Source organism: Sylvia atricapilla, chromosome 19 (assembly GCF_009819655.1).
Source record: "Sylvia atricapilla isolate bSylAtr1 chromosome 19, bSylAtr1.pri, whole genome shotgun sequence".
NCBI classification, from domain to species: domain Eukaryota; kingdom Metazoa; phylum Chordata; class Aves; order Passeriformes; family Sylviidae; genus Sylvia; species Sylvia atricapilla.
In genome coordinates this window covers 3,900,162-3,919,411 of record NC_089158.1, presented here as the reverse complement: position 1 = coordinate 3,919,411, position 19,250 = coordinate 3,900,162, and the positions used below count along the sequence as shown (strand labels likewise).

The 19,250-nt window shown below is 46.3% G+C and overlaps 1 protein-coding gene across 2 annotated transcripts in view; it reads left to right on the top strand.

Annotated features, from left to right (window-relative positions):
- Nucleotides 1-19,250, top strand: part of PNPLA7 (patatin like phospholipase domain containing 7) — a 122,917-nt gene that overhangs the window by 40,841 nt on the left and 62,826 nt on the right. For both annotated transcript variants that reach the window (XM_066332522.1, XM_066332523.1), the window contains one exon: nt 9,116-9,229. In XM_066332522.1, the coding sequence (XP_066188619.1) occupies nt 9,116-9,229 (114 nt within the window). The remainder of the gene's footprint in view (nt 1-9,115; nt 9,230-19,250) is intronic.

Below are 19,250 nucleotides of genomic sequence, written 5' to 3'. Positions count from 1 at the left end.
ACACAGGGATAAATTGCAGAAAAGAACCCTCAGCTGCCAGTGCTGCAGCACACTGGTCCTGCTGGGCAGGAAATCGTGTTTTACATTCCAGAGATAAGACATTTTATATATTTTCAGATGTTAAGCTGTTCATCTAATTAAGACAGTTAAATGTCCATGGCTTTTTTTCTCTCTAAAAAGTTGAAATTCAAGAAGAATCTGTAAATGGCTTATGATTTCCTCAGGGGATTGGAGCATTGTCCTTTGGAAATGTAACACTGTTAGAAATCTTTAATTGCTGTGTAATCCTCAAAGGAATCACACAAAGGGAAGTATCAGGATAACACTTGTCAGACTTTTGTTCTTCATCAGTATTAATGTTATCAGGCAGCTCCAAAGCCAGCTGAATGTCACTGCACCCTCCACATTTGGGCTGCTTTGCTCTGCCTTTTTTAAACGTGTGAATTTTTTTTTGCCAATTCTTTGCATTTTTGTGATTTTGTGAAACCACGTCTACTTCATTTGCTGAAGCTGTAAAATACTACAAAGCTATTTCAGGTGAATTCAGATTATTGCCACCTCAGGCACACTGTGCACAGACTGTAGTTGAGGGAATTGGAGGTGGATGAGGTTCAGGAACAGAGCTGGAAGACACGGCCCTGGATGGGACTGTTCTCTTTTCTTCTTTTCCTCTCTCTCTTGGTAATATAGGACTAAAAATGATTATTTTCCTAGCAACATCTTAGGTGTGAATTCATATTTAAAACAAACAACAAAAGCAAAGCCAAAAAGATTCAATTCATCAAGTGAAACCCTCAACCAACCAAGCCACCTACAGCCAACCCCCAGTGTTTGCCAGCCCCAAAGGGAGGCAGAGGAACCCCTGAGGAATGAGTTCACATTTGCACCACTGAATTAGTGTCAGAATGAAAGGAGAAGCTGTGTCCTGATTCCCAAGCCCATCTTGAGAGTGTTTTTGGTAAACTCAAGTCACTGATCTGAGACATCTGAGTGAACCTTGATTTCCTACAAGGATCTTCCCTGAGTGAAGCTGCTGAGAGTGCTGTTTTTCATGTTCTTTACAGCTACTTCTCATTCTTACCCACAGCAATTTCTCTTTTATTTTTATTGCCCCAAGTTCTAAACAGCTGCTGAAGGTTGGAGATGACCCATAACTGCAAATGGTTGTGGTGCAGCTCAGTGTTCTCCTGGCTATTTGGCAACACCACAGCACAGCTTTGACAGGGTCTGGCATTAAATTAGCTGGATTTGTGTTGTGGAGCTGCCTCAGGTATCACTGCAGAGTCCTTTGTGTGCTTGATATCCTGGGCCACGTTCTTTTTAGAAAGTATGAGGAGCTCTGATGGCAGGGATGGAAACTGTGGCCTGCTGGGTTCCAGACAGGTGATTTCCTGCCTGAGGCTGTCATTCCTTAAGATATTTTGTGTCTCCCTTCTGCTTCCAGCTGAACTCTCTTGTGATAATTCCAGCTATCAGCTCACTCTTAATACACCTCCTGACCTCCTGCAGGACAGCATTTTCCTTCCCTTGCCTCCTCCTCCTTTCTCCCTTCCATTTTGAGGTATGCCACATGGAACTAGACTGGCTGAGGAACAGCAAAGGCTAATATTACATCCACTTTAACCTTGGCAAAAGAAATTTTTGTTTTCCTAGATAGAACTTTTTTTTTTTCCCCTTGGCAAGCATCATTAAATAAAAGCCACTGAGAGAGTGAGAGAGATAACAGTGATCCTTGTCATCAGTACTAGAATGCTTGGATGGCAGTGAGTGCTGGGAGCAGAGTCCAGTGGAGGTGACAGGAAGGGGTTTTGGGGGAAGAGTCAGCAGTGGAGGGTGGGGAAAGGTCCCTGATAAGGTTCCAGCCAGGTTTGGGACTCTTGTGTGAAGCTGAGCCAAAAGCAATTGGGATCTCCCTTCTAGGAAGTATCTGAGCAGCTCGTCATGGGTTGTTCTCTCTTTTTCTGTTCTGGAAGTTCAGGTACAATTCACCCAAAGAGGAACAGCCTGCCCAGGGATTGCACTTACAGATCCTCTTCCAACGGCCTGGAGAAATGTGATAGTTCTCGTGGGTGTTTGGTGTGGGTGTCTCAAGTGGCTTCTGACATAGTTTTTGGTGATGTTCTGACTGTAATGTTGGATTTAGGGCAGCAAAACATGTAGGAAACTTCAAATCTCCTCTATGACCACACATATACAGGGAGTAAAGCTTAAATACAGGAGGCTGGTCTTCTACCAATTCCCTTCTTAGCTTTAATCTTCCTCTTTTTTGTCCCTTAGTGATGTTCACTGCTACCACAGGACTGTCATTGCACTGCTACAAAGTGCAGGCTCAGTCCTTTGGGGAGAACCTGTGGCATGACTCCATCTGCCCTAACTACAAAATGTAGCAAGCTCAGCCTTATTGCATTTTTACCTGTATTTTAGATCTACTCTTGCATATAGCCATGTCTGGATACACAAGGCTTCTATGCACAAGTGTGTGTAAGCCTTTCCTGGTTTTTTAATAGGTTTATCTATTAAAAAAATGAGAGAGGGAGCTTTGGATTCTTCTTTGCACACAGCAGAAGGGCTGGATGTCCTCAGTCACGGGGTTAACTTGGCACACAGGAGATTGCAGAAGGTGGTTGTTAGAACAATTTTGAAGAGTACATGGTGTTCTGAGTTCATCCACTGGCACTGCTCCCACAAATAGCATCGATTTGCAGTTTGTCTGGTTGCTCTTCCCACTCATTCACTGCTTCCAGCAGTGTCTCCTCCTTTGTCCTTTTCTGATACAAACAAGTTGATATTTCAGGACCTTCTGAGCTGGGGCTGAGGCAGACACTGTTGGGATGAGCATCCTCTGCTGCTCCAGGTGCAAATGAGCTGGAGAAGGGTCTGAGGGCAGTGTGATTAAGCCATAAAAATCAGTGTTCCATGTAGTGTTTGGTTGTCCTTTGTGTTTCATTGGCGATGTTGCCTCACTGGCTTCAGTTGCAGCAGCAGCAGCACCTGCCCTTGTCTGGACAAAGACAGTGACACATGTGACAGTCCACGGGTGGCTCTTCTGTGTTCTTCCAGTGCTGGTGTTGGCCTTGAGATACAGGTGTGCTACCTGTCAGCTGCCCCACTGCCTGTCCCTTCTCCAGAGCCTCCTGAACCAGCAGCAGATGTCAGTGTTGATGTTTGTTCTCCTTATCCCTCCTCAGGTGCATGTCCTTTCACCCCTGTCCTTTGTGTCCTGTCCCCTCTGTGCTGGTCCTTCCCCAGCAACCTGAGGTGAGCTGGTGGCTCTGTGTAGAGCCTGGCCTGCTTTTGGTGTTCCAGAATGAGAGAGGAGTTTTGGCAGGTTTTCCCCTCTCCAGAGGGGAGGTGGGTGTCTGTGCACCCCCAGTGTCACCCAGGTGTGCCTGGAGCTGCACCCTGTGAGGACAGGCCCTGCTGCTCCTGGTGGGAGCCAAGCCTGTGCTGAAGGGGAGACAATGCAAGTATCAGGTTAATTGCCAGGCAGTGATTGTGGCTGTCTTGGAGGGGAATTTGGAAATTAAAGAGCTTAAGCTATATAATTGAATAATCCTTGGGGTCCCTGACCTGCCTCCCAGGGTCTCCTTGTAACTGCTGCTTTCACTTGTGTGCTCTTGTGGGCAGAAGGAGGGTTCTCTTGGTGAGGAAAGATTGCTGCTTTTTGTGAGCTGGCAGCAAGGAGAAATCGATGGGAGAGGAAGAAATATGATGTGTGAGAGGATGACAGATTCTTGGTTGGAATAGTGGCTGTAATGAAGAGGAACTGAAGACAGTGTATTCCAGAATGGATGGGGTGGGAAGGCACAGGAAGAGCCACTGGTGTAAATGTGCTTCTGTGGCTCTCAACATTTGCACTGGACTGGACATGCCTCTTCATGCACTAGATCTGCTTGAAATCTCACTTGCAAAGAAATAATCTCCACAAGAAACTACTTGGAAATAATTTGCATCTTTAGTGGCTGCTGACTGTGAGAAAAGTCACCCAAACAGTTTGTTAAACTGAGGCTGAATTTGTCTGGAGACACAACGTTTTCCTACCAGCAAATCCACTGCCCTACACCAGCCCCACTTTGCTCCAGGAAGTCTCAGAGGTGCTGAAGCCTGAGCAGGAAAGTAACTGCTCATCACTCTGGGGCTGTGCACACACCAGAAGTTAAGCAAATAAAGTGATTTCTTGAATGCAACTCAGAAAGGAATTTGTATTTAGTGCAGCTCGCAGAATATGTCACTTGCTGGTTTTCATTTCCCAGCTGTATTTTGGAAAGCTGTAAAGAACTGTCAGGAGTGACTGTTGGAAATGAAGACAAAAGAGGTCATGAGAGTATAAATTGCTTTTCCCATCCCTGTAAAAGATTTAGAGCAATGCTATTCAGAAAGAGCTTGTAAGGAAGGGTTGTCAATCACGTGCATTGTATGGGATGGAGGCAGCAAAACCTGGCTTTGTCACTGTTTTATAGTGAACTAAGAGGTGTGGAAATCATGGAATTCCAGACTGGTTTGGGTTTAAAAGGACCATAAAGCTCATCCAGTTCCATTCCTCTGAGCACTTGATTGCTCAAAACCCCTCCCATTCAGAATTCACTGGAACAGTACAAAGAGCACAAGTCTCTTTTAAGGGGCTTTTTTTAGGAGGTTTTGGGGTATTTTGATTTGTTTTGTAAGTGTAGGAGCAACAGAAGCACAACATTTACAGGAGGGCCCTCACCCATGGCCATATCATGATTAGTTACAAGAACCACAGAGTGTGTAACACTGGAAATGGTTCTGTGCTTTCTGGTTCAAATGATTCCAGCATTTGAGACACTTTTCCTGTGCATTTCCCTGAAATTATAGGGAGTGGAAGTAAAGGCAGTGGTGGATGACAGACTTCTGAGGGTGGGCTGGAGATAGAGAGGGACTTTGAGGATGAGGAGCCAAAGGGTCAACCCTGGAGCCAGGGAAGTGGTGAAGGGAACATTCAGCATTTTTGTAGGGCAGCTAAAATAAGGCACAGCAGGATTTCAAAGAGGTAGAGTTCCAAGTGAAATTAGCACTGCAGTGTGGGCTTGCTGGGTTTATTGCATGAGAGAAAACCAAACAGATAATCATATAAAACCAGATAATGAGGTGGCAAAGAGAAGAGCAGCCAGTCCAGGCAGGGCAGAGGACGTGGTGGGCTCAGCAGTGAGGGAAAAACCAGGAACAGAAATGGGAAATCCAGGAAAACCAGAGGATGCCTGGAGGGATAGAGGAACAACAGCAGTGGCAAATGCAGGAAACTAAAAGAAAAGCCCAGAAATGGGCAATGAGGTGGAACTTATTTAGAGGCTTGTTAGGAAGGAGGAGGAGGAATGGATGTGACATGAGAAGAACAGAGATGTACAATTGCCTCGAGCAAGAAAAGGGTTGTGTTGGCTTGAGTTGGAGGAGAAGTGGGAAAGATTCCACTGGTTCTTTTTTGCACTGGAACAAATGCTGTGACTGTGTTTGTGCTGGTGTGGATGAGTGATGCTAATGGTAGTCTGGGAAGGAGCTCAAGAGAGAACCTGGGGTGATTATGAAACCAAATATATAAATAAACGCTCTCCCCAGTCAGGTTCAATAAGATCTGAAAGATAATAATGCTGTTTCTTGAAACATTTGGTTATTAATGTTATTGTGGAGGTGGTTTTGTGTTGTTTGCTGCAGCTGTAGTGGGTGATCAGAATGTTAAATTTCCCTTTGTATGACCAAGGAGATAATGCTACAGTCTTCTGATCGAAAGTGGATTTTGTTCATTTTGAAGTTCAAGCTACATCTCTGAGTATTGTACTTCTACAAACCTGGAAAAACAAGAAAACCTGTTCAAAAGGTTCACTGGGCAGAGGAATCCAAGGACTTGAAAGTGGTTTAAGATAGAAATGATTTTAAATGCTCATGGCATGAGACTTCTTTTTTTTCATAAGCAAGAAGAAAAACATCTGAATCTCTGAACAGTTGATATCTCAAATATTTTATTTAAAAAATACAAAAGTAAAAAAGTGTTATTTTCAGGGGGAGAACTGCAGCTCAATGTTAGAATGTTTTTGATCTCCAAAGGGGACAGGAATAGTCAAAACCAAATTGGTTTGGCAGATTTCCACGTGCAGGAAATGTAGAACCACAGCAGAAAAGGCTCTAAAACCACAGGGTATGAAGAGGGGAGAAGGTGGTGCAAGTTGAGAATCATCCTGCAGATGATCCAAATGAGAGCCCTCACTCTTCAGTGAAGAGGAAATATTTCATTAATTATTGAATCCCAGAATTATTTAGGTGAGAAGGGACCTTAAAGATCACCCAGTGCCACCCCTGGCATGGGCAGGGACACCTCCCACTGTCCCAGGTCACTCCCAGCCCCAATGTCCAGCCTGGCCTTGGGCACTGCCAGGGATCCAGGGGCAGCCACAGCTGCTCTGGGATTATTAATAAGTGAATAATGGGGATTATTGATAAATATGGAGATTGGGAATTCAGGTGTTTATACCCAAGGGGAAAGCACAGTTTGAGTTGCCTTGTGTGCAGTGTCTGGGACCCAGATACCTTCCACCCCATAGTGGGGTGTATTTAAATGAAAATACCAAATACTTCCATAGTAGTTGTATGTAAGAACAGTCCAAGATCCAATTTCTGGAATCACTTGGGAATTGCAGTCAGCACTTCCAGGGGCCTCTGGGGCTGGTGTTGTTGCAAATCTGGATATTTGAATGGCTCCTTGGGATGGACGTTTGGAAAAGGTCTCCTTGTGCCCTCTGCTCTGTCAAAAAGACAAAGTTACACTTGGGAGCTAAAAAACCTTCCCTGAGGCTGTGTTTAAAGTTAAAATTTAATTGGCTTTTCTACAAATTTACAAATTTCATCTTTTCTGAAAGGCTCAGGAGCCCCTTGGAGCACATTTGATTTTATGCACTCATATATCACAGAAATTGTGGCCAAGACTCTGGGACAGTTTGAGCGTTTTTCTTCTTGATACAAATTAGACTCAGTCAGGAGGTGCCTGGCTGAGAGGAAAGGTGTTATTTTAACAGCTGAAACTCTTAACCTGCTTTCAGGAGGAGGAAGGTGAATTACAGAGCCAAGAACCTGTGATAAAAAGCTGACAATAGGGGAGGGAGATAAAAGAGACCGTCTTATACAGGCCTTTGGGGAGCCTTAAGAGGGTTTGTTTCTCCATAAATGTATGTACAAAGATGATTTTTTTCTTTTGCCCTTCTATATAATTAGTTTAAAATGTGATGACAGAACAAAACATCCCTGGTACCTGAGGAAAAAACAAAGGCTGAGGCTTGCAAAATGAAGGTGCTTTAAATTTCCCTGTGCAGTTTTCCGTGCAGAGCAGTTGGTGCTGGTGAAATTCAAGTTAATATTGGCAAGTTCATCTCAGTTTTCTGGACTAATGGCAAGTTTTTGAGCTCAAGATGTTCTGGTTGGCTGGATTATCTGTTTTGTGAATATGGAGCCTTCCAAGGAGGGATCTTGGTGGAACTGGGTTCACTGAGATGTGTGTTTTGCACAATTATTATTATTATTATTATTATGCTCTTTTTGTGCGTCTGAGCCTATAGTACTGTGAGGAATTAATTGCTTCTGTTGGAATTTGCTGTCAACATAAGCTTTGAAAAAAAAAATCCTGGGAAAAAGCCCCAGAAATCAATCAAACAAATAAAACCATCAACCCCCCAACCTCTAAACAACTCAGACATCTCTAAGCTGATATATTATTTATTTCTTTTTCTAGTGGAAAATTAAAAATGCAAAGCCATGTTCACTTTGATTCAAAATGTGAGTAAATTGCAGTTAGGAAGGGATTTTTCTGTTTGTGTTTTAACCTCAGTAATTACAGCTGCTACAGCCACAGCCATTCTTTTGGAAACGGCTGATCTATGGATTTGAAGCCCAATAAACGTTGTTGGAACTCCCAAAACGGAGCACCAGGCTGTTCCTAAGCAATTAAAGGTTGTAGCTCCAGTGACACCACCTCTCTTGGCAGGATGAGTCCCTGGCCATGGGAAGAGACTTTACCCAATTTTAATTTAAATTTTAATTTACTTTACTAATTTCTGCCTTTCCAAACAACACAAGAAGCAGTGGCAGGTCTGGGGCAGGTGGGGATTGGGGCAGCAGCTGCATTTTGCTTCTTTTACCCCAGGTGGTTTTATGTGGTGGCAGATTCTCTCCATAAAGGAGGAAAATCTCTATTAACTCTCGTTGTGTCGCCATCTTCTTCTTTATTACTTCTGCTGTCATTAAAATAGATGTTTCTGTGTGAAATAATTGGGCACTGCTCAGGGAGGTGTGTTCTGGTGTAGATTTTCCTGGTCTGACCTGTCTGGACACAACTGTGAGTGACTTCTCCAGGGGACCCTGCTTGAGCAGAGAGGTGGGACTGGATGTGCTCCCTTCCAGCCTGAACCATTCAGGCATTCCTGTTCACACAGCACAGGCAAACATGCAGGTGTTAAAAAAAACTCCTAAAATAATGAAAAAGTAAAATATGAAAATAATGCTTGTTTTTTCGCCCAAATGTGCTGATTTGCCCCTAGAATCCCAGGCTGGTTTGGGTTAGAAGGGACCTGCAGGCTCATCTTGTTGCCATCCTCTGTCATGGGCAAGGACACCTTTCACCACCCCAGGTTGCTCTCACTCCCTTTTTAATTTTTAGGAAGTCTCAGTTATTTCCAGGTCGTTGGAATTGAGCTTGCAGAGGTAAAATGGAAGTGTCAGGGTGGCATTGAGGAAAGAGGGAGCAGTAGAGAAATAGGGTTTTCCTGGCTCTTGGATGGCTGTGTCACCATTAGCACTGAGGAGTGGAAAGCTCTCAGGGTTCTTGTGGTGCTGAGCACTCCAACCAGAACACTCTGTTCTGGCAGCTGTTGGAAGCAGCTCCTTCAAAGCAACTCAGACAAAACTTTTCCTCTGGGGGCTCTCTGGGGCCATGGATTGTGTTTCTGGGAGAAAGTGCAGCTGCCCCATGGCAGAGGGTGTTCCTGAGAGGTTTGGGGTGCAGAGACCGTTGTGACAGCGGTTCTTGGGAACGGTTCAACCTCTCCCTGCTGATGTTTGGTGTTTGTTCCAGGCTGGGGACTGTCCCTGATGCTGTGTCCCTGTGCTGTTGCAGGTGGAAGCCCTGACCCACCAGCCCAGAGCCACCACGGTGCACGCGGTGCGGGACTCGGAGCTGGCCAAGCTCCCGGAGGGGGCCCTGATCTCCATCAAACGCAAATTCCCCCAGGTAAGGGAATTAAAAGCATTCTCCTGTCTCTCTCCAAGGATGTCTGAGAGGCTCAGACTCCCCGTTAGCACCACATCCTCTGGGTTTTCTGTGTGATTGATGCACTCTGAGAAACCATCGCGTGCTCCTTGTCTGCCCCAGCGGATCCAGCCCAGACTTCCAGCAGCTTTCCTGGCCCTGGCCTCTAATCAATTGTAGCAGGATTTTATTGCAGGGCTGCTTTGTGTATCTGGGAAGAGTTCTGCTTAAATGCAGGATGTTAGCACAGTGGAAATCACTTAGTGCTGCTGATGGGAAATGGAAGTTTGGCTTCTAAAATCCCTTTAAAAATGTTATTCATTCCTCATCGTCCTGGGGTTCAGAGTCCACTCTTGGTTCTCTGTACCTTTATTTCCAAAACTTTGATATTTGGGGGTTTGTTTCCCTCTTCCTGCCATTTTAGGTTGTCACTCCTCATTCTGGAGCTGGCAGATCTGTCTGTGTCCTGAGACTCTGATTGCTCCTTTTGAATCCATCAGCTCATCTATCTTCTTTAATTCACTTGACATTATATCTCTTTCCTGCAAATTTGGAGACTGACGGACTTGAAATTTAATTATTTTCTCCCTAAGTGCATCAGGGACATTATACTAAGCACTAAATCATTGCATTGGCCTTACAGGCAATTCTTTATTGCTGTTACTTCAAATTATTTCAGATTTTTTCATTTTGCTGTCTTGAATACCTAGACTTTTTTTTTACCAGATTTCTTTAAAAAAATCCTTCAAAAATAATAACCTAATTTAAATACTTGTATTCTCTTGCTTTCCTAGCACCTCTAATAACTTTTTTTTAAGACTGTACAAAATAAAGCTTCCATTTAGGCATTTTCATAGCACCAAAACTGTGGAATTTTATCTTTGTTATTGCCAGGAGAATTTAATTATGGCAATAAGTTTTCAGAAGTTATGTCAGTGAAAAATAATCTCCTTGGTTTCCCTGTAAGGATTATTTTTGCAGAAGTGTTTCTGAACTTCTACTGGGGATTATTAAGGCACTTCTGGTCCCTGGAGCTCACTTGAACAACCCTGTGAGTTTATTGCACTCTATTTAGTGTGATTCCCTGCCCAGATTCATGAACTGGGAGCTCAGTACAGAGCTCCCAACAATCTGGGGACATCCCAAACATGTAACATCCACTCTGGAGCTGCTGTCAACCATCACTGTCCTTATGACTGGCCTAGGAGGGAGGGAATGACCCAGGGGTTCAAACCCACCTTTCTGCTTGTGTAGTGGATGATTTTAAATGTAGCCACTAAACATACAGACTAAATGTCCAGTGTCACAGACTGGTTTGGGTTGGAAGGGCCTTAATGGGCTGGAACCTTCCCCCAGACCTGTTTGCTGCAAGCCCATCCAGCACAGAGCAGTGCCTCGAACACTGCTCTGCACTGAAGCTGGCTTCTAATTCTGCCTCTTTATCTGGGGCAGGAATTTATTTCAGTGTCTCTTCTCTCTCTCTTCCCTTTCTGCCAGCTGGCAGAGCTGTTTTCCCCTGAACAGTGATCTCTGTGGAGCTGTGAATCTCTTTGCTTTGCAGTTAAAATTGAGCTTGAGTGTTACATTTATAGCACAATTCAAAACATTTATTTGTAATAGAATTCAAATGTCTTCCCGTGTCTAAAGAGTACAGCCCATCAGCCTCAAATTCCTGACCTTTTTCAGTACGGAATCTGTTTTCTCTAGACTTGCCTTTAGTCTGGCTAATTAGTTGCAATGAAACAAAATGCTAAAATAGATATTTTAAGGAAATGTTTTGCAACACAGGTTGTTAGAAAGACACATTCGTGCTGCTGTTTGAGGTCTCCAAATTCTAAGTAGATGTGAAACTGGTATAAAAAAGTGAGAACTTGCATTTTTTTCCCTATGGGATTGTTTTAGAACCCCACTAGAAATAGAAAGAGGAACATAAGATAGGCTCTATGTAGGTGATTTATGCAATTAATGCCTTCAGATTGTCTTAAAAACTTCAGGTAAAATATTTTAATATGATTTCAGAGTCCTTGTGTGTTCTCTTTTTTGTCTGTTAGGTCCATCATGGAATTGGGTTGGAAGGAACTTTAAAGCCCATCCCGTGCCACCCCTGCCACAGGCAGGGACACCTCCCACTCTCCCAGGCTGTTCCAATCCCTGTCCAGCCCTGCCAGCTTCTCTGGGCACCCTGTGCCAGCCCTGCCCACCCTGCCAGGGAACAATTCCTGCCCAATCTCCCATCCAGCCCTGCCCTCTGGCAGTGGGAAGCCATTCCCTGTGTCCTGGCACTCCAGACCTCTGTAAATTGCCTCTCCATCTTTTCTGTTGACCCTTTCAGGCCCTGCAAGGCCACCCTGAGCTCACCCAAAGCTTCTCCTCTCCAGGTGAACACTCCCAGCTCTCCCAGCCTTTCCTCCCAGCAGAGCTGCTCCATCCCTCTGATCCCCCTGGGGCCTCCTCTGGATGTCTCCAGCAGCTCCAGGTCCTTGCTGTGCTGGCCCAGGGCTGGGGCAGCTCTGCAGCTGGGCTCTGAGCTGGGCACAGGGGCACAGGGGCACAATCCCCTCCCCTGCTGCCCAGGCTGCTTTGGATGCAGGTGAGAGAGAAGGGACAGAAGTGAGAGAGAATTGAAGTGGTAGAGCAAAACTATGGAGTAGAAATTTGGGAGACAACTCAAACAGCCAAAGAAAACTTGAAAGGATTTTACTGGAGAGAAGTTCTTGAGCTGGAAACTGATAAATGCTGTGCAGAGGACAGGGGGTGGTTCACTTTATCAGAAAAAGAATCCAGGCATTAGAAGATCAAAAGCTGCCCATGCCTGGACAGTGTCACACAGTTGCAAAAAAGCCCTAAATGATGTGAACAGAATGCTTTTTGCAGTGGAGAAATCGTGACATTCACCTTGGTGTTGGGAAAGCTTCAGCACCAGCCTGTGGCAGTACATCTGAAGGCAGAGGGAGACCAAAGGAAGAGAGTCTGGAGGACAAGGAGGCATCTGAGTGCTGGTTAGAAAGACTGACCTATAAAGAGAAAAAGCCTATAGAAGGTTAAGGGAAGACATAGTAGCTATTCTCAGATGTGTAAAGTTGTCTTGTGCTAGAAAGAACAGATGCTGCTCACCATACTGGAACAGAGCAACTGGGACTGAACTGAAATGGCAGCAATTGCAGTGCAAAAAAGCTCATTCTGCGCTCCAGAAAGACTAAAAGATTGTTACTTGTTTTTATAACCTCTTCTAAAAGGATCAGTGGAGTAATGCTTAGCAGAGGGATGGACCAAATGAATTCTCTCTGTCCTATTTTCTTGGCTGTTATTCTAGGAGAGTGATTTATACACAGGGTTTATGATGTTGTTTTCCCCATTCAAGCAGAAGTAATAAAGTAATGAAGGGATAGCAGGTGCAATAGTTCTGAAATAATTGACTGGGTAGCAAGAGCTGGCTGGTGATTCAGCAGTGGAGGATTTCCCTCTGCAAAACAGAAAAACACAGGGCAGAAAGCAGCTCTGCCTCTGTCAGCTCCATGCTCCAGCACTGCCTGGTGAGAAGAAGTTGGCATGAGCCTCACTTGGTGAATAATAATCAAACAGTGGTGCTGGACCCCTGTGTCAGGTGAAATCCTCTCTTAGTTCAAGGGAGAACTGGATTGTTTTGGTGTTCTTCTTGGCAACTTCTGCAGAGCCTGAATAGTGTGTGTGTGTTAGCAGCCAAAAACTGGACAGTTCCTGAGCTTCGGTTTCCCTCTCAGTTTGTTACCCTTGAGCTTTACAGAACCAAGGAACCACAGAGAATCCTGAGCTGGAGGGACCCACCAGGATCACCCAGCCCAGCCCCTGCCCCTGCCCAGAGCCCCACCAATCCCACCCTGGGCATCCCTGGCAGCGCTGGCCAAAGGCTCCTGGAGCTCTGGCAGCCTCGGGGCCGTGCCCATTCCCTGGGGAGCCTGGGCAGTGCCAGCACCCTCTGGGGGAAGGACCTTTCCCTGCTCTGCAGCCTGAGCCTGCCCTGGCCCAGCTCCAGCTGTTCCCTCAGATCCTGTCACTGTCACAGGGAGCAGAGATTGGAGCTGCCCCCTCATGAGGAGGCTCCAGACAGTTCCTATGAAGGGTGAAAAACCCTTTATTTTAGGAGTTAGTGGGAGGACTCCATCCTGCAGACTCTTCCCCAGCCATGCTGTGTTTGTAGGTGATCCAGGAAGGGTTCCAACTCTGGAATGCATTGTAGGAAAACATTACCTGGTGCGTAAGAAAATTGTAGGACGTGGGTGGTGCTTGCCAGTGAGAACTGTGTGAAATGAGGGAAATCGTGCTCTGTTAGTCCAGGCAGTAATTCCAGTTCCTTGAGCTGCAGTGCACAATCTGGAGAAATGGAATAGCTGGTCCTTGGGGGAGGTCCATATGACTGCCTTCTGTTTTGTCTCCTGGACAGCTGCTTTGGTCCTTGGACAGACAGGAGCTGGTTTGCTGGGATCTTCCAAGTGACCCACCATAGCTCAGGTTATTCTGAGGGCTGAAACAGATGGGTGAGTGTGGGGAGCCTGACCTCAGTTATAAATAACAGCCAAAACTTCAGATTATGTGCCCAGAAATGACAGATGTTGATTTCTAGATCCTGCTCAGTCTGCAGAAGTCAAGCTTACATCATCTGGCTTCTCAGGCAAGCATCTCAACCTTGATCCACTCTGGATGTGGCATCCTAGACATTCCCAATGGAAAGTGGTCCATGGTGCCAAACACAATGGTTTTGTCCACCCTGGTGCCCCCAGCTCTCCAGCACAGCCCTCAGGGCTCTCTGCCAGCCAGAGCCTTTGCTCCCTAACAGCCTCTGTGCTCATTCCTGGTGCTGTTCGAAGCTCTCCAGCCTTGCAGGAGTGGAAAGGAATTGATTCTTTCTATTTTCATCCCTGCCTTCAGTTCTGCAAAGTAGGACAGGGAACCAGCTCACGATTCCTGGCACCACAAAGCAGTGTCGAGGCAGCAGCGAGAGCACAAAAATCTGTGAGCAGATCACAGAGATGTTCCAACATTGCTGCAGAGCTGGGATCACATCTCCTAGATTAGCTTTGCCTCTCCTGAGCTGAGTTAGTTTTTAGAATTCTAACTTGAAATTTAGGCCTGCTGCTTGCTGATGGAAATGGTGCTGAGAATCTGCTTGGGAGCTGTGGGGGCTGAACTGTGAGACAACCTTTGGAGTGCTGGAAACGCGTGCTGAGAAATAGAAAGAGGTTTTCTGCATCTTTCTTTTCATTCTCCGAGTCTGCCCTTGGGGTTTATATTCAGAACCTGTCATCCATCTCCAAGTGGAGTTCTGCTGTGCCTTTCTTTATATGAGTATTTGAGCCAGAGCCTGTCTGAAGTGGCTGGAGCCTTCCCCAGGGTTATCTGCCTTACAAAGTGAGCTCTGTAATGTGCCCTCTTTTCAGACTGCTGCCCACAGGAACGGGGCAGATTGTGCGTCATGGCTTAGGCTTGATGTGGCACTGGGGAACAGGTCAGGAGAGGCTGTGCTTCTGGATTTTTCCCTGTTCCCCTGGTCCATTCCAGTCAGTGTTACTCAACTCTAAGAGGAGTGGATGTGAAAAGGAGAGAAGGAATTCTGTGGGAACACCGTGGTCACTGAGCGAGGCCGGCAGGAGGGGGGATTTAATCAGCACCGATGCCAGAATGACATTTTTCTTAAAGACCTGATTGATCCCAAGCTTTAGAAGTTCAAACAGCCCCAGGATAAAGCTTCAGTTCCTCTGTGGGCTTCAGCAGCATTGAAAAGGTGCCAGGAATTGTTGTGAGGAAGCGTTGAGGATTTGCTTTGTCACGGCGCTGATCAAACGTCACAAGTTTCAATCGGAGACCCCTTGCTAAGCTCCAATTCCAGGACAAGTGTTTATCTGATCTGGGGCCATGTGAAGCTTCAGTAACAGCCTGGTTTTATTCAAGCTGAGGATCTAATTCACCTCTCCTCCTCCCTTGTCCCTTAGAAAAAGCCCTTAAAAAGCTGGCCAAGGATAATCTCAGCTCCTGGAAAGAGCTCCCTGGAAGCTGTTCTGTGGATTTGTGTGGGTAAAATGGCTGTTTGCACTATTTTACTCCAATTGTTCTTATTTTGTAGAACAGAAAACCCTTGGCAGGCCTGTTTTTCATGGCAGCTCATCCATAGGGTCTTTGTGTGGCACAAAACCCTTTTACAGGACTTTTAACTGAATCACACCTGGATGTGAAGCTCTGCAATACCCTGCTGTGGAGGCACCAGTAGATTGTTATTTAACATATTTAATTTCTCTCCGGTGATCAATGTGTCAGGGAGATTTAGTTAAAATGAGGGAAAGGTCCTTCCCCCAGAGGGTGCTGGCACTGCCCAGGCTCCCCAGGGAATGGGCACGGCCCCGAGGCTGCCAGAGCTCCAGGAGCCTTTGGCCAGCGCTGCCAGGGATGCCCAGGGTGGGATTGGTGGGGCTCTGGGCAGGGACAGGGGCTGGATTGATGATCCTGATGGGTCCCTCCAGCTCAGGAGGTTCTCAGAGATTGCAATCTCTGTGATTGCAGTTTGGGGATGACCTGTTAGGTGACTGAAGTTTTAAAAACTGATCTAGGAAGCATCTTATTTTGAGACTTCAGAAGCACTGGAGAGTCCGTATCTCACCTCCAAGGCTCCTTGTTCCCTGCAGTATTCTGGTGTGCTGGGTCTGGATGATGGTGGAGGATCCAAAGAGGAAAACCCCATTCAGCTTTGTAGAGCTGCACACATCCTTTGGTTGTGCAGGACTGACACAGCCATGTCAGGTTCATTCCTTCAGCCAAGGCTGCTTTCCTGGCCCAGGAACCTGCAGGAGACAATGGAGAGGCTTCCTGGAGCCTGGCCCTTGCCTTCCTTGCACAGGAGCTTTGATATAAAATCTCAGACAGTGGAAGCTGAACCCTGGTGCAGGGTAGGGCCGAGGTGATGAATATATCTGATAGTTTGGGGTTTGTATGTTTTGTTCTTACATATGCATTTATATATTTCTTCTGTTGTAACTAAAAGGGATTTGTAGTACACAGGACGTACATCAGTTAGTTGTGGCTGTGGATTTGGATATTGGTGTTGATTTTGTGAAAATTTCCCTTGATTTAGAATTCCAGAATTGTTTGGGTTGAAAAGGACCTTAAAGATCATCCAGCTCCACCTCTGCCATGGGTAGGGACACCTCCCACTGTCCCAGGTCACTCCAATCCCCAATGTCCAGCCTGGCCTTGGGCACTGCCAGGGATCCAGGGGCAGCCACAGCTGCTCTGGGCACCCTGTGCCAGCCCTGCCCACCCTGCCAGGGAACAATTCCTGCCCAATCTCCCATCCAGCCCTGCCCTCTGGCACTGGGAGCCATTCCCTGTGTCCTGTCCCTCCAGTCCCTTATAAATAATCTGTCTCCATGTTTCTTGTAGGCCCCCTTCATTTAGTTTTCTCTAAATCAAAATGGAGCAAGCTTTGTCTGGATTAATTGCTGTCTATCAGCAGATAATTCAATTTGCCAGGCCATCCATAGTATTCATAGATTGATATAAGTGTCCATAGGAAAATATTTTCCGACTGAATTCTCATGAAAATCACTTTCCAAAGAGCTTTTTGTAAATCAACTCTTGAGTTTCACAGTTGAATAGGAACAAAAGCTTTAAGCAGAACCCAGCCTTGGAAGATTAGCAGGGGTAGGTAATAGTTTGAAATATTTAAAGGGATTATAGGAAATACAGCACTGCAGAGTGACTGTATCCTCTTGGAGTGGGAATTAGAGTGGCTGTGGAGCAAGTGGTGCTCTGATAGCACCTCAGACCCAGGATGGATGGAGCACTCAGCTCTGTGCTGGCACCAGCAGTGGCAGAGCTGAGATCCTGCCTGGCCACATCCTGCTTTTGAAACAGGAATTAATAATCCTAAAGTAAGGAAATACAGCCTCTTGGGATGTGGTGTTTAGGACTTGCCCTTACACAGATGCAGAGGCTGCAGGTCTGTGGAGCAATTGAACATTAAATAAGCACAGGGAAAATGAATGGTTTTCTGTTGGATCTAATATCCAATAACAGGATGGGGCAATTGAGAGGTGTTCCATGAGTTTTTAATTCCATTTTCAGTCTCAGTGAAGGTGGAGACATAAAAGATGGTAAAACTCACACTATAACAGCAGAAGTCAAAGTTCTCTTTGTTACAAGGCTTTTAAAGTTTTTTAGCTGATAGGCTAATGCTAAAAGCTTACAATCATCTACTTAATGCAATCAATAAACACTGGATGTCCACCTTACAGCACACAATACAGCAAACAATTTCCCAGAAGCTTCTCTGTAGCTGGTGGAGGAACAGACTGTCACAGACAGGAGAGATCTGTGAGTTTGGGGTGCTGAGAGAGCCTGAGTGGGTCTCTCTGGGATGGGGTTGATCCAGAAACAGCCAGGAGCATGAGATGTTTATAGGCAGATGAGGTGGTGAGTGGTGGGCTGGGTCAGAGAGGTGGAATTGTGCTCAGGGAAGTGCTCTCCAGCACCATTTCAGAAACAGAAACACTTCGTCCTGTTTTGCCCTGCACAAAAATATCCTGGGGAGTTCCTCTGAGAAGGAGAGTGGGTGGCAGGAGGAGTAGGAGAAATAGTAATTTCCCTTGTAAAATACCTCACCTGAACATCCTGCTCTGGGCCAGGGTTAGGAGGTGACATCCATCCTGGTGTCTGTGGGAGCTGGAGGGGTTTGGGACATTTGGAGAACAGCACTGATGCACCTGGAGCCCTAGGTGACTTTTGAAATGGAGATTTATTCAGTTTTTTAGACCTGTAAGGTCAGATTCTGTCTTCTGGCCTGAAAACTCTTGCATAAGCACAGGAGAGTGGGGTTTGTGTGCTTTGGGGATATTTTTGATGGTGAATTCAGTCAACTCCTTGACCTGGGCCGACCCCAAGGCTCCAGACTTGCTCCATGAGCCCCTGTAGTGCCTGTTTAGGTGCTCTGTGACTTTCCTGACCGGGCAGGGGGTAGGAAGCTGTGTTCCCTGGCAGTTTGGGGAGCTCTGAGCAGACCTGTCCTGGCAGCCAAGTGTCCAATCCACAGCTCTGCTGCTCCTTACTGTGTCCACAGCTCTGCTGCTCCTTACTGTGATTAACTGTGATTAACTGAGCTGGCTGCACTTGCTGCTACTGTTCCTAATCATGAGGAAGGATTAATTTAACTTCCTCACCAACTAAACCAAGCTCAGCTCCATCCCCATCAGCACGAGGGGTCCAAAAGCTGCATTTGCTTTACAGGCAATTAACGATCCTCGCCTCGTTTAGGAACCTCCTGGTGTTGTTTGATCCGTCTGGGCTCCGACTCGCTGCTTTCTTGCAGATTTTTCTTCCAGCCTTAAATTGAAACTGCCTGGTCCTGTGCCAGCAGGAGGGGTGTTTGCTGGGTGCTAGAAGAGGCTGTAAAATGCAGGATGTGCCGTAGGGGTGAGCACAGCAGACGCTTCCGACTGGGAGGGCTGTCTAGCCCTGGGTGATGGTGACACCCTGAAAAGGAGAGAATTTTGCTTGTGCAGGTGTCTGGGAAGTGTTCTGGGCTGTTCTGGCACTGTGGTTGGGAAAGACTGGTGTTCCCATGGGAAGGGGGATAGAAGGCTCTGGGAAAAGCAGTGCCCAGGGTGGCCCTGGCTCAGGAGTGCTGCACCCCCAGGGGAGGGAAACTCGCTGTGTTCTCCAGTCCAGTTCCTGCCCAAACCCTCACTGGCAATTCCCAGAGCTTTCCTTGAGTTGTTAAGGTTGGGAAAGAGATCATCAAGTCCAGCCATTCCCCCAGTACCACCATGATCACCACTAACCCATGTCCCCAAGTGCCATGTCCACACATTTTTCAAACATTTCCAGGGATGGTGACTCCCCCAACTGCCCTGGGCAACCTGTGCCAGAGCTTGACCTCCCTTGCAGTGAAGGTTTTCCTAATATCCAACTGAACTTAGCCTAGCACAGCTTGAGGCTGCTCCCTCTTGTCCTGTCTCTTACTTGGGAGAAGAGACTGAGC